This window comes from Mchenga conophoros, linkage group LG6 (genome assembly GCF_057382185.1).
Source record: "Mchenga conophoros isolate Kocher_MC1m ecotype Shallow Benthic linkage group LG6, M_conophoros_male_GT1.1, whole genome shotgun sequence".
NCBI lineage: Eukaryota > Metazoa > Chordata > Actinopteri > Cichliformes > Cichlidae > Mchenga > Mchenga conophoros.
The window spans coordinates 43,467,451-43,482,072 of NC_140531.1; the positions used below are offsets into that span (position 1 = coordinate 43,467,451).

The window sequence follows — 14,622 nt, forward strand, 5'->3', positions numbered from 1 at the left end:
TGCTGATCAATTACTTTATTTTTCTCCCAGCATCCATTCAACAGCTGGAAGACCCGTGATTATAGAAACTACTACCTGCACAGGTGTGCTACAATACCTGTGTGTGTGATCATGCAGGATATGAATAAGGCTGCAGAGTACTCTGATTAATATCTTTCTGCTGCATGCTTTACTGTAGCAGTACTGCAGTAGTATAGTAGTAGTACTGCAGTGTAGTTCAGTGCAGTAGAGCTGTGATGGACTGGTTCTTCCTGGAGGAGGCGCTCTGACGCTCAGGTGACTCAGCCGCACATGCTCATACAGAGCCACTGAGGAGAGAAGACACATTGACAGTCTGTGAGATTAAAGTTTGATGTGACAGATTATTTACTTTTATTTTTGTGTAATAATCACATTTATATTCATATTCATGTCCTAAATCCTCGTGACTCGCAGGAAGGAGGCGGGGGTCATTTTTCAAAGGTTTGTGCTTTAATGTGAGCGAGTGAGAATTACGCTCTGGCACAGAGGCTCAGACAAATCGTGAACCGTAAATCATCGGCTTACAAGAGATCTGACTGAGTCAAAGCATCCTTTATGCACGGCTCCTCAAGCAATGAAAAGATCGGTCCACAGTAATCTGGTTTACGCAGCAGAATAAATTTGTTATTATAAAAACAATAAATAAAATGTAGACTGGAGGCAGGAGGTGCACTTAAACACCTTTCTGCGCCTCCTGGTTCCCAAACAGAGCCGGAGGCGACCCTAACGTTTCCTGTAAAATGATCCACAAACATAGACTGTACGCTGAAGATGGAAGATACTCCACGTATGGAACAACAGGTCCATAAATACGAAAACAGTATTTACACAGAAAAATGATGCAAAACATGATTCTCATCACAGGCCTGACGGACACTGATGCTTACAGGCAACATATCAAAGACCTGCTTCCGCTCATATGAAACTAACATGGGTCTGATACTCGAGCGCGTCTAAGCTCAGTGTTTGTGGAGCTCAGAGACGGTTTACCTCGATGAGGTTCATCTCCACGGTGCCCGTCCCGTCTGTGTCCAGGTGCTGGAAGGTTCCTGACAAACACACACGGAGCAGCTCAGGACAAATACAATGTTAAAAGGTTTATTGTGCATGTTCTCGCGGTCACATGATCAACCTACGGAACATGGCCTCCAGTTTGACGAGGCAGCAGGTGAAGTTGTCAAAGTCGATGATCTCGTTGTCGGCGTATCGAGCCACCAGCATCTGATGCAGCTTGTTGTTCAGTTTGAAGCCTGCGGACGCGACAGATCTCAGGTCAGTTTAATGCAACAGAGCACGCTCAGTAACAATGCAATACTCAGTTACCGCCATTTTCCAGCGCCAGACGCATCTCATAGGAATTCATGCAGCCAGATTTATCCAGATCGAACTCTCTGAAGATTCCCTGAAAACATGAAACCAAACTCGTCATCGCAGGACTCGATCGGATCGATCGGATCGATCAGCAATCGGATTGAAGATTTTGTTACCCAAACATTTAAAACCCACAAAACTAGGACCTGATGGACCAGCACCGATAATCAATCGCTCAGACTTGGGGCCACTTCTTAAACTAATCAGACTGGAAGAAAAAGAGGAAAGCGATCGAAGGGACACGCGACTCGGTGCTCCGTCTCATGACAGATAAAGTTTTTATGTTTGAAATGAACTCGATATCTTTCACCTGTGAGCTTCAGGTGTTCACACTCACCAGCCACTTCCTGATCTTGTTCCAGAGGATCTGAAACTCCAGCAGCCCGAGGCGAGCGCTGCCATCTTTCTGAGATCGAGTCAAGGCCAACACGTCTTATTTCAGACATCAGTCATCAAACTTTACCTATCCAACGTGCTGAGCGGCGAGGATACGTCCATGAGGCTGACCATGGCTCTGCAGGACTCCGTGCTGAAGCCGTCAGTCTGCAGGTCTCTGTCTGCAAACCAGACCAGATCACAACCACATCAGAGCCAACCTCTCTGACCAATCAGAAGCCTCCATCTGATTGAGGAAGACTCACGTTTGGACACGACTCTGTTGAGGATGGTCCTGAGCTCCCGCACTGAGATCTCCATGTCCTACAGGGAGGAAACAGGAAGTGAACGTCCTCGCTGTTTCTGCACGTTCAGTCCAAGAACGTTTTAATTCATGAACTCACGTCTCCAGACAGCTGAGCGAACATGGACCTGAAGGAGTCGTCGATGTCGCTCTCTGACACTTCCTCCTGCAGAGAAGAGCAGGAAGGTCAAAGGCCAAAGACACAAAGTCATAAAGCAGCCAGTTTGGTTTGTTTACCTCTTCATCAAAGTTCGCCACCACGCCGTCGTCCATCTCCCTGCAGAGTCACAGACTGTCACTGAGAGGTCTTTTATTTTGATAAGTAAAGGTGTCTAGATAGATCATGGTGAACTCACTGGCTCTCAGACTGCTTCTCTGTGAATACCCGCAGGACAAAGTCCGCCTCCTTCGAGGGTTCAAAGGTCGACGGGACAATCAGGTACTCGCCGGGCGGCAGGCGGAACCTGCCGCTCACCTCTCGCAGGTTGATGAAGGTCTCTGAGCGAGCGCAAGAGGACTGACGCAGGAAGAAGTCCTTCTTCATGTGAACGCTGGGACAGCCTCGGTGCTGGGGGACAGACCAACGCCGCCACCGTTAGCGAGTTAAAACAAAAACGGAAAAGTGAAACGGACCGGAGCGACTCACCTGTTGAGGAATCTGTGAACGAGAACAGAGGAAACGTCACCAACAGCAGAAATACAGCGTGATAACAACATCACCTTTCTGACCTCTGACCTCATAGATGGCAAAGCCAATGGTGTGCATGTCCTGGCCTTGGCGGCGGTAGCGGCGGCGGTCTTTTTGCATCAGCGCCACCAAGAAGCTGCAGGCGGCTTCTTCATCTTCGGGGTCATCGTCCTCCTCTAGCAGGGAAATTTTATACTGAGGGTTGATCCAGAAGGTGTCTGCAGGAGAGCATCACGAGTATGTAGTTATAACCAAGGCGCACACAGGTGTCAGGTGTAGCGCGGGCTCTACGCTGGGTCCTCCGCTTCTCTCTTTAGACGCTTAGATCAGGACAGAAGTTCGGCTGAGCCCCTGAAGATCATCATGTAGCATCTGCTTATCAGTGATCAACACGCCGAGCAGCGCTGTTGGTTTGAGAAACTCTAAAATCCAGATTATAAAGATGCACAAAAACTTTCATGCTGATTGGGGACTCAGTAAAAATCTGATGGACTGACTTAAACTGTGTCGGGTCCAGGCCCGCTCACTAACACACCACCCTGAAGGTACGCCAACAGTCAGAGCCACCTGGGCTCACCTGCACTAACTAATTGTTAACGTTTCCTCGCCATCGGACCATGGTCCGGAGACTGGGACGAGAGGGGTAGATGTCCTCCTTTGGGGTCAACCCCCTTCACTTTTCGCAGAGTAGTGAGGCAGGCAGAAATTATCTGAGACACCAGGAATACTGAAGAGACGAGGCTTCAATGGTAAATGGCCTGTACTTGTATAGCGCTTTACGAGTCCCTAAGGACCCCAAAGCGCTTTACACATTCAGTCATCCACCCGTTCACACACACATCCACACACTGGTGATGGCAGCTACAGTGTAGCCACAGCCACCCTGGGGCGCACTGACAGAGGCGAGGCTGCCGGACACTGGCGCCACCGGGCCCTCTGACCACCACCAGTAGGCAACGGGTGAAGTGTCTTGCCCAAGGACACAACGACCGAGACTGTCCGAGCCGGGGCTCGAACCGGCAACCTTCTGATTACAAGGCGAACTCCCAACTCGAGCCATGATCAATGAGGGTACTGCTCCTTTTAATACACACTGCAAAGGCTGCAGCCCGTTAGACCGTCTCTATCAACTCCAAAACCTTCTTCATTCTGCTCTGCCGTCAGGTGCTGCGCCTACACGCATGCTCACATGTTACATAGACTCTTCAAACCCCCGTCACACACAAGCCAGACAATCCCTGCGACATACTCAGACCTCTTTTTCACCAACGTGGTGCCGAGCCTCGGAGAACCAGTCTGCATTTCCTCAGCTTTGAGAACCAACTATGATACAGGATTACAGGTTGTCTGGCTGGGTCTGCCAATCACTGGTAGCCCCTCCCACAGTCACTGACATCAGAGGTCCTGACTTGGTGGGCGTGCGTCGAACTGGTTCTAGTTTGAGCACGGCACCATGTTTGTATAAAAGAGGTGTATCTGCCCCTCCCTCCTCACTCGGGTGGTTCCTGCAGCCCCCGGCGGTGCTCCCTCTCCTCCAGCTGCCCTCGTACGTGGCGGTGTTCCAGAAGCTGGTGGAGTCCTGGCTCAGAGCGTCTGGAGTCAGATTGCAGATCTCCAGCCGGGAGAACTGACGCAGGAACTCCTGGAATGACATCCTGCACAGCGACAGTCGTTTGAACATCTTCGTCCTTTAAAGACACCACAGTCATCATCACAGAGCAAACATACCAGAACTCCCCGTCCTCCATCTTACACAGCATCTCGTCCTTCTCGGCCGAGTCGATGGCATTCCACTCCGAGGAGCTGAAACACCAACAAACGTTAAACTCTCCGTGCTCTCCTCCTCCCACTTAGAGTCTGACAAGCTGCAGCACTCACTTATCGCTCCATGCTCCGGTCCACTCCACCTGACCCCAGGGGTTCCTGATCCGGATCAGCAGCTCGCGCTGGCGCCGGTACTCCACCTACAGGAGGACAAACACCTGAGATCAAATGAGGAAATCTAAAACTGAGCGGTTCACCTGAGAAACAATGGTCAATGCTAACTTTATTGTCCCCAATGGGAAACTGATTTGCAAAGTGCAGCAGGCAGCAGGCATGAAGGACACTCGATGTCTCTTGGTCTAAAACTGATTCAATAAAACTTTATAAAAAAGGGTCATCATTTTGGGCGCCGGTTTGGCTCGCTGGGATGAGTGGGCAACCGGCCCGGGTTCGAATCCGACCCGTGGTCCTTTGCCCTCTCTCTGCTTTCTGTCACTCTTCACTGTATCTATCAGATAGAGCCCAAAAATGAATGAAATGCCTGTTAGCCTGTGTACTACAACAGCCATTAGTGTGTAATATAGTAAAGAACCAGCTGACACACTGAGCTTTGTTAGTTAAAACATCTAAAATCCAACCAACAAGATTAAAATCCAGTTTAAACTGGAAGTCGATCAGCTGCGAGATGTGGCTGATTGTATAAAAACTGAAGAAAAGTCAGTAAAAAGGAGCCGAGCGTGAGCTTTGGCCCCATCCAGGAAACGTAATAGAGCGACCACATCAACGCCCTGCAACAAGCTGCAGAATCTACTTCCTACTTTTCACAGGATTTCATCCCTAGAGCTGTCAAAGCGACCGGCCTACAATCATTTCGTGATCTGGAGCCGTCTGCTGCTGAAGAGATCGACTCAAACACACTTTGGATTGATTTGAGCTTTTTTTGGAAATCCACCAACACATTTAGTCCTTGAACTCCAAAACGCCCAAACCATCCTAACTGCCCCCTGAGGATAAATAAAGTCATTCTGATTCTGACCATGAAGCCAGTCACGTGTTACTGAACCTTCTGACAAATGAAAGAAATAAATTAAATATTCATTTTGCATGACTTTAATTTGGATCCTTGTTATTACAGCCAACGTTTCACCGTTTGTTCCTTAAACAGTGACGTGGTGAAAAATCACACTCTGGTGTTATTCAAACGTAGGGAGGTGAGCTGACATGACTCTCAGGTAACAGTTTGTTACTTTTACCTCGCAGCTGAGCTCACCTGTCTGAGGCCTGTCACAGAGTAGGCGTGGCCTTTGACAAGCTTCTTAAAGGTGACCGCCTCCATGTCGAGGCTGTTGGTGATCTGAAGACAGAAGTTCGTTTGATCAGTGTGGACAAACGCTCCGTTTTCACATCATCACATATAATTACACCTGAAAAACCTGTGACATCACTTCCTGAAACAGAAACAAGCGCCTGCACTGATTTGCTGAAAGTCTGCGGGACATTTTGTGTGTTTGACTCCAAGGAGACGTAACTGACGTCGATGGAGCAGCCGAGCAGCGAGCCTCTTTCTAGCGCTTTACTGATGATGCGATGAAGATCTTTGGGTGCCTTCTTCAGCTCGTACATCTCTGACACGCCTCCCGTAAAGTCCTCGAAGCCCTCAGTGGTGCTGCCGCCGGACAGCGCCTCGTATGACCCGTTCAACCTGAGAAACAACAAGAGACACGCAGTAAACACAAAGTTCACCCGCAGATGCCGTGCTGGATCGCGTTGAAACCGGCGAGGCTGGAGATCGGCACCTGAAACCACAAACAAACACCTACAAACATGAACACCTGTTTGTAGGTGGGCGGGTCTTACTTGGCGTAGGCCTTCTCCAGCAGAGCGCTCCAGAACTCAGTGCCTTCAGCCGAGTGGACGAACAGCAGCTCGCCATCTTTGACTGGCAGCCGGTCGTCGATCACCACGTCCACCCACTGCCCAAACTGCCAGAACTGCAGAGCAAGAAGGAGAATCAGTCACCTGTGACAGGTGTGTCCTCATCCAGCATCAACCACCAGCCGCACTCAAACCATGTCCACAAAGCACGTTTTACAGGTGAATGAGCGTGGCCTCGGTGCAGAAAGTCTCACCTGGAAGTGGAAGATGCCGGCGTATTGGTGGCTGAAGCTCTGACCGTGAGGAACAACGCGATGCAGCAGCTGCTCGTTCAGCGTCAGCGAGCCAATCGCAGCCAGCAGCCAGCAGTCACCTGGAGGAGCACGCACAGGTGAGACAGGTGCACACCTGAGCCTCTTTTACAAGTTACTTCAGCCTGAATGAAGTGAAGCTGCAGCCTCTGCTTATTCTTTTTAATCTGATCTGATTGGACAAACCTGAATGGAGAGGCAGCGCCCTCTGCAGGCGGTCTGTGGTTACATCACCATATTCAGGTAAAGAGCTGCTGGGAGCGCTGAGCTCACATCAGATCAGCATGACTCTGGACGATGATGATGATGATGATGAGTTTGGGAAGTGTTTGTCGACATTCTTCTGACGGTCTCTCGGGACTCTAATGCTAAGCTAAATCCTAACAGTACATTAAGCTGCTAATGGTTCCGGCTAATGGACGGGCGTCCAGTGTTCACAGATCAATACAGGTCAGAGTGCTGCTTTCAAGTACATCCCGTAACATCAAACTGTACTTCAGGAAATATGTTCATCACATTCTTCGTGTTCACCTGGTTTACACCTGGAAACAGGTGAAGCTTAGACAATATTTTAAGCTCTTAATTAAAAGGTTAAGGGTTAAACCAAATAAACAACCCCTTCGCTCATCTTATTTTTTCAAGGCTTGGATGGAGACTGGGCCTGAGCGAGTCCACAACTAGCGAGAGAAAGACACCTCAGAGCCGACCACAGGTGGCACACCTGCCTGTGTTTCAGGAAGGTCTGACTGGATGATCGACCCCGACCTCAGAGATCAGTAAGAGTGATTCTTAGCTTCAGTCCATTGAATCGGAATCATCGTTGACATTCACGTTATGTTTGAATGCGGCGTGTTTCAGGATGTTTGTCTGGCTTAAATCAGAGCTTTTAGGTGTTCTGCTGGTGGACACGATCAGAACAGAGAAGTGACACACACACACACACACACACACAGTAGAGGCAGGTGAGACCGAAGCTGAGCGCCTGGTTGTTGAGTGATGAAGACGGCCTGTTAACCGCTGCTGCCCCGGCATTAGTGGAGCAGGGTAACCATGGTAACTAAAAACATGGGGAATTCTGAAATAAATAAATTCGCGCGGAGCTGGAATTGCCAAAAGTTTTGACTTTAGACAAAAACATTAGAACTGAACCAAAATGGATCCACACAGGGACGAGTTACAGCTGGTAAGCAGTGGTCACACGACAGGAAGTAAACAAACTCAAAACTGAAGTAAAGACTGAGGATCGCCAGAGCCAGGCTCGTAGCCCTGCAAGTGTTTCTGGTATTTTGTCCACTTCCTGTTTATCTCTGTGAGTTGCTTTTAGGGATCAATAAGCAGCGCAGTGGGACGTTAATGCTGATTGTTTTTGTTATTGATCCATTATTACTGTTTAGTTGTCACTCAGTCTGAGTCCCCTGTTATTATAAAGTGCTTCTCTGCCTCCAGCAGGCGGAGCGAAAGCATCGAAAATAAGCCTGAGCTCCTCCCACCAGCGGCCAGGGGTGGAGGGTTCATACCGATCATTCCTGTCCAGTTCAACACACACACACACACACACACACACAGTGAGTCAGCTGGGTGGAGTCCTGTGTGTGAGAGACACACAGAGACCAGTCTGTTGACTCATACACACATGCTGGTGTTGCCTGTTTGTGAGGACCTGGTTTACTTCCTGTTTTCACAGATGCAGAGTTATGATGGCCTCAGCTGACCGAAGAGACAGAGGAGTGTAACACAACTCTTAACTGTATGTATGTATATGATCAGCTGGATCAATCAGCCTGGAGTTCATTGATCGAACCACCAGCACGTTTACATGAAAGAGGCGGAGCCTGAATCACATGACTGCCGAAGTGCTGCATGTGCTGAATAACGTTTGTTCAAAGCAGAAACACAGTTTCAGGATGACTGGCTTGTTAATGAACAACAAACCACACATGCACAGGTCAGTGTGGTTAACCAACCAGCATCGAGAACCACCTAAACAAGAGGCCCACAAGGTTCTGCGGTGCTAAACAGTTTCCTGGAGTTCAGGAGAAGGTACTGGAGGAACAGGAAGTGCAGGTTTCTGTGTGTGGTTCTAAGAATCACACACCTGATTTACTGGAAAGTTCCAACCGCCGACTCACACTGCATACCAGACCGGTTGAGCCTGTTCCAGTGCAAACTGGGAGCTCTGACAATGAAAATAAGGATGTTTGCATATAAGCGTCTCTGTGACGGCGTCAAAGCAAACAAAAAGTGCTAATCTGAGCTGGCGGGTCAGGACAGAGTCAGCAGCTGATTTTGGGTTTGATGCGGAGTTTTTATTCCAGCGCTGATACTAAAGTTCATTCAGCCACAGCTGCATATAACCGCTCGATAACTGCACCAATTATTGCACCAATAACTACCTGATAACTGCCTCCATGACTGTCGGAAAGCTTCTCTGACAACTTCTTAATAACCGCCAGATAAGTAGCAGTATGTTAAACCTGGACAGATAACCTGTGAGAGGTCACATGACTTACCCAGAGCGCCCTGACAGATGTCGGTCCTGGTGGCTCCGCCCACAATGAACTGAGGGTTTCGTGTCAGTTCCTGGAACAGCCAATCAGATGCAGGTATGAGAGTGTGTGTGTGTGTGTGTGTGTGTGTGTGTGTGTGTGTGTGTGTGTGGGCTCACCGTCGGCCTCTTCCACTCCACTCCTCTGGTTTTGGCCGTGAACGGGGCGAGCTCCTTGAAGCCGAGCGAGCCGGGTTCTGCGGGGAACATCGGGTCCTCAAACAGGGTCCTGTTCTGCAGGCAGTCCTGCCTCAGGGCCTCGAAATCCTGGTTCAAGTAGCGCACGGCCTGCTGGACCGAACCCAGACCCGCAGCTCGGGCCCGGTCCATCTGGATCCGCTCAGACACGCCTGTAAACATCCTGAGCCAGAACACATCAGAACTTTGAGCAGCCAATCAGAGCAGAGGAAAGCAGGTTTGTACCGGAGTCTGTCTGGCAGGCTCACAGCTGATAGGAAGTAAAACTGATGCTGAATTTTTCTACTGACCCTGTAAACAAACCCCAGGTGACCTTCATCATGTAAACACTTCTGTTTCCCTCTCCTACAGTTTGAAGATGGCCCCGCCCCTCCCTGAGCCTGGTTCTGCTGGAGGTTTCTTCCTGTTAAAAGGGAGTTTTTCCTTCCCACTGTCGCCAAAGTGCTTGCTCATATGACTGTTGGGTTTTTTTCTCTGTATTATTGTCTTTATCTTACAGTACAAAGTACTTAGAGGCGACTGATCACGTATAAATAAAACATATGAAACTGACTCGACTGAACTGAAGCTTCACAGCAGGAGCCCTCAGGCAGGACCATCAGCACACCTGCTCTTGTTTCAGACAAAAATCAACCAATCAATCAGTACGCTGTGATAGAACACCACAAAAATCATGTAAGGACGACACAGCTCACACAGGTGAGGACACACCTGTGTGAGCTCTGTGAGTTCAAAGAGTTGCGGACTCATCACAGCTGATCGATCAGAGGACCGGATGGTTTGTCTCAACTCAGCTGAGGAACACGTTTTCCCGTCATGCCTTTGGGCTGAGGACTTTCTGCATCAACCCCGTTAATTGTGATCGCGTCATAATATTTCTGCCGTTCGTGACAGGAGCCGTGACGTCATTAACGGTAAACAGCTGATTTTGTTCTTGTTTCTGTCTGAATCTACACGCAGCTTTGGGGCTTCTGATTGGTCCAGCGACGCAATGATGTAATCAGTTTTCTTGAATCAGCGCAAAAATGGAGAAATCAGCTGATCAAACCGGAAACGGAAAAAACATTGGGACCAACAGGGATCGGCTCAGCCCGGTTCGGTCCCAGCTCCAGGCTCACCTGCACCCGTGTGGAGCTCCTCTGTGTCCTGCTCCGGGATGTGGTCTGCACCGGGTCCTGGATGCTGCTGAAGATGCTGAGCTGCAGCACCGCGCCCCGCCCGGCGGGAGGGGCGGGGCTACATCGCCGTGTGCGTGTGTGCGCGCGTGCGTGTCACGTGATCAGTCATTCTAACAGGAAGTGGCTGTGTTTGCACTAGGCTGATGCTTCTCTGAATTATTGATCTGCAGTGATGATGTCACATACATGTGACCCTGCAGGAAGAACACAAGGATCTGAGAAGATCACCAATCACTAATCGATCACTGCTTTTAGCAGCCAATCAGGCTGCAGTATGTGCTGCTTCATGGAGGCCGTGCTGTGGAGCACTTGCTGGGCGCCTCGGGACGTCAGTCTGTTAAGCTTTGCTGTTTTTGTGACACCTGTGCACCAAAGCTTGTATCTGTTTTCATGTTTCAGACCGTCACTGTGACATCATCAGGGAGCTCAAATATTGGTCCAGACACTCCACCTGCTGCCTCTCGTAATGACGTAGACTTTGACCTATGATGAGCTCAGACACTTTCTGACTCGGATGTTTTTGTTGTGGAGCGGGTCACCTGCTCGATCTGTGAGTGTGAGGAGGAGCCGAGTCACCTGCGGCCAGATGTTGACCTCTCACAGCTGCTGATCTAATTATGAAATGAAACTGAGCTCCGGCCTGCGTCAGCCTCAGGAAACACCGCACAAAATGAAATGTTCACGGCAGGCGTCTGTTCAAGAGCAGCTTCACCATTTTCACTGTGAAGCACCGACACACGGGGGCGTGGCCAGTTACAGGTTGATCATTAGTAAAACACGAACACAGTTTCCAGGTTTGGAGAATTTATTGACTTTACATGTCAGTAAGTTAGTGTAGAAACTAAACCATGCATATAAAACAGGAGCGGTGACAGGAAGTGAGGCGGCCAGTAAACGGCGAAGAAGGCGTGGTGCAGTAACCACTGAGGCTGCGGCTCAGATCATGGCGAAGTTTAACCACTGCAAGAAGAAGAAGACATGGTCGTCGTCAGCCTCTGCGCTCACACTGACACATACACGTCACCGCATCATACGTCTCACCTGCTGGAAGTCCAGCTCAATGAAACCGCTGCCCTTAGTGTCGAGCTTCGTAAAGACCTCTGTGGAGGAAGACCGTCACACGTTAAAGTTTAAAGGTCACAGCACAGAGGGAAAGTTAAAACTCAGAGAGATGCAGCGAGACGTCATGGGCCGGCAAGCTAACCGCTAGTCACTGAGACCTGTGATAGCCTCCAACGCCCTGCAGAACTCCTCCTACCTGAGGGAGGTCACAAAGCTCCAAACATCTCACGGAGCTTAGACACGCCCTCCAATCCGTGGTCCTCCAATAAGAACTCCTTATCTCACTGACTCCCCCACTGACTGACCTCCCACAGACTGACTCCCCCACTGACTGACTGACCTCTCTGAGCTCGTTAGCAGCGAAGCGCCAACTCACTGAACATCATCTCCAGCCTCATCAGACATCCCACGAAGTTGTCGAAGTCGATGGTCATGTCGGGGTCGGCGTATCGGGCCACCAGCAGCTGGTAGATGTTGTTATTGAGAGTGAAACCTGCAGGAAGATGGTAGCTGTTAGCGGCTATCAGACCTAACAGTCTTGATCATCATTACTGGTAAATAATGGTCACTGAAGTTCGTCAGTGTAAGCTTTCTATTTACTCTTGCAGACGCCATCGTGTAGCTGCAGCTCGATTGGTCGTGATGTCAGTTAAAGGTGCTCTGACAGACGACCAAATCGCTGCCACCTACGGTGTAATGCAGCGAGCTCAAACACACAAACTAGTGCCGAGCTGGCTCTGCCGCTGTCTTCGATGATGAATTGTGAGAACTCGGCGTTTAGAGTTTAGTTTAAATGGTTCTCAGATCATATGAAAGCAACACAAATCAATATTTCTATTTAAACCGATCAAACATCACGAAACACCAGACTCTGGATGATAAGGAGCAGTCAGACACTGATCTGGGTTCAGTAAGCGAGCACATCAGAGTCAGCTGAACTCGCTCCAGATCCTGAAACTTTAACCCTGAGGTGACCTTCATGCTGCCAGCAGAGATGAAACGTACCGTCTCCATCAGCTCGCTGCCCGTAAATCCACAGCAGCAGGAGGAGGAGGAAACACACAAGTTAGACAGAGACAGAAAGACTGCAGGAGGAGCAGGAGAAGAAGAGGAGATGTTAGTGAGCAGGAGACAAAGTCTGCAGGCTTTGTTTTCATTTGTTTAGCAGCAACAGGAAAGATGAGGCGTCTTCCTCACCCCGGCCACAGAGGAGGAAGAGGAGTGTTCTGTTTAAAGTGTGAGTCAGCGGGGAATCACCGTGACTCACACTTTAAACCACAAACTGCAGCAGCTCCACCTCTGAGGGTGAAGACAAGTAAAGCATCGCAACGCCAGAGCCGAGCGCGTCGCCACAACACAACTCACAGTCCGCACACAAACAGCCCACAGCATCTGTGACATCACGGAGGACGTCCCCACGGAGGCATGTCCCGAGCTCGGCTGAAACGCGTCACCGTGTCATCCTGTTAAATGAAGTCAGGTGGTTTTATTATGTGGCCCTTCCTGTTCCTTAGCATAAACTCGCCAGTGAAAAGAAACTGGTGGGGAGCCAAAGACGCCTGAGGCCCCGCCCCAAACAGAATCGCAAACACGTTTAATGAGCAACAGACAGGAAGTGGTCGACAGCTGCTGGTGAGCCAATCACAGCACGAAACAAGACGAGACGCCAGCAAAGACCCGGGTCAGGTCGACGACTCTAAGCTCGTCGCATTAAACGAACGCTTCGTTTGTTCCTGCAGAAGAAGAACAGACTGACCTGCGTCTTTGAAGGCCACTCTCATCTCAGGTGTGCACATCGTCCCCGAGTTATCAGAGTCGTTCTTCTTGTAGATGGACTGCACACGCACGCACGCACGCACACACGCACACACACGCACACACACACACACGCACACACACACACGCACGCACGCACACACACACGCACACACGCACGCACACACACACGCACGCACACACGCACACGCACACACACACGCACGCACACACGCACACACACACACACGCACACACACACACGCACGCACGCACACACACACGCACACACGCACGCACAGGTAAGTACATATAAAATTCGTCTTGTCAGTACAACATTCGGGATTAGAGGTCAAAGGTCACGTCTCACCAGGTATCTCTGCACCTTCTTCCACAGCGTGGCAAACTCCCCGAGGCCGAGCTTCCCGTTGCCGCTGTCCTGCTGCAGGTTAAGGATCACTGACAAAAACATTCAAGTACTCTCATGTGACGCTGTTGCTGATACAGCTGCACTGGCTGGTTCTGACCTTTAAAGCTCTTCAAGGACAAGCACCAGCCTACATCATTGAACCTTTACAGCCCCGTCCCTAGTAGGTCCCTGAGGCCTTTGATCAGGGCCTACTTGTTATTCAGCACACAAGGCTGAGAACCAAGACAGAGCTTTGGTTCCTGGTCATGTCGGGATGGTAGCTGTTAAAGGTTGGAGAGCGTGCTTTTTCTTTTCGTGCCCCGTTTCTGTGGAACAACCTCCCTCAAGATGTTAGGCAGGCTGCTCTGTGGAGGCTTTTAAAAGTAAGCTGACGACACATTTGTTCACCTTATCTTACAAGTCTTAATTCTATGGCTTTGAGTTTTTAAATTTTTACTGTTTTTAACTTGTAGTGTGTCTTTTACCTGTATTGCTATGTATCGCTTTTATTATTATTTTTTATCTTTTTAGTTTTAAATAGTTGTACAGCACTTTGTTTGAAAGCGCTTTATAAATAAAGTTATTATTATTATTAGTGGTCACTGTGGACTCTCTTCCTCAGAAGATCTGCAGACTCACTTTAAAAAACAACTAAAAACATCTTTTTGTGTCTGTTTTTGTTTTATACCTTGTGAAGAACTTTGATCTTTTTCTCTAGAAACGTGCTATATTAATAAAATTTTACTTACTCACTGACAGGTGAGTG

General features: G+C 49.4%; 2 protein-coding genes and 2 long non-coding RNA genes across 5 annotated transcripts in view; 2 read left to right on the forward strand and 2 right to left on the reverse strand.

Annotated features, from left to right (window-relative positions):
• On the reverse strand, nucleotides 1-10,717 carry LOC146573443 (calpain-1 catalytic subunit-like). 2 transcript variants are annotated; one of them, XM_085278318.1, is made up of 22 exons: nucleotides 10,571-10,717; nucleotides 9,375-9,615; nucleotides 9,220-9,289; nucleotides 6,653-6,771; nucleotides 6,381-6,514; nucleotides 6,057-6,225; nucleotides 5,794-5,877; nucleotides 4,638-4,723; nucleotides 4,488-4,562; nucleotides 4,254-4,414; nucleotides 2,808-2,977; nucleotides 2,718-2,729; nucleotides 2,428-2,639; nucleotides 2,309-2,348; nucleotides 2,172-2,237; nucleotides 2,034-2,091; nucleotides 1,885-1,949; nucleotides 1,730-1,798; nucleotides 1,345-1,423; nucleotides 1,158-1,271; nucleotides 1,012-1,070; nucleotides 1-308 (listed from the first exon to the last, which is right to left on the reverse strand). In XM_085278318.1, exons 2-22 carry the CDS (start codon nucleotides 9,612-9,614, stop codon nucleotides 282-284), a joined length of 2,109 nt encoding a protein of 702 aa, XP_085134444.1. In that variant the 5' UTR covers nucleotide 9,615; nucleotides 10,571-10,717; the 3' UTR covers nucleotides 1-281. The 2 variants fall into 2 exon arrangements, with proteins under 2 accessions (XP_085134444.1, XP_085134443.1); XM_085278317.1 differs by lacking the exon at nucleotides 10,571-10,717 and adding an exon at nucleotides 9,743-9,789.
• The window catches only part of LOC146573444 (uncharacterized), a 22,093-nt gene continuing 14,341 nt past the window's right edge, over nucleotides 6,871-14,622 (forward strand). The window contains exons 1-2 of the long non-coding RNA XR_014892831.1: nucleotides 6,871-7,261; nucleotides 7,352-7,485. This is a non-coding gene — a long non-coding RNA (uncharacterized LOC146573444). The remainder of the gene's footprint in view (nucleotides 7,262-7,351; nucleotides 7,486-14,622) is intronic.
• LOC146573445 (uncharacterized) lies at nucleotides 9,531-14,446 on the forward strand. The gene is made up of 2 exons (XR_014892833.1): nucleotides 9,531-9,669; nucleotides 9,804-14,446. It is a non-coding gene; the product is annotated as an uncharacterized LOC146573445 (long non-coding RNA).
• LOC146573446 (calpain-2 catalytic subunit-like) overlaps nucleotides 11,418-14,622 on the reverse strand; it is a 20,446-nt gene continuing 17,241 nt past the window's right edge. The window contains exons 17-21 of the mRNA XM_085278322.1: nucleotides 13,818-13,886; nucleotides 13,449-13,527; nucleotides 12,069-12,185; nucleotides 11,672-11,730; nucleotides 11,418-11,590 (exon numbers count right to left, since the gene is read on the reverse strand). Of these exons, the coding sequence (XP_085134448.1) occupies nucleotides 11,567-11,590; nucleotides 11,672-11,730; nucleotides 12,069-12,185; nucleotides 13,449-13,527; nucleotides 13,818-13,886 (348 nt within the window). The 3' untranslated portion in view covers nucleotides 11,418-11,566. The remainder of the gene's footprint in view (nucleotides 11,591-11,671; nucleotides 11,731-12,068; nucleotides 12,186-13,448; nucleotides 13,528-13,817; nucleotides 13,887-14,622) is intronic.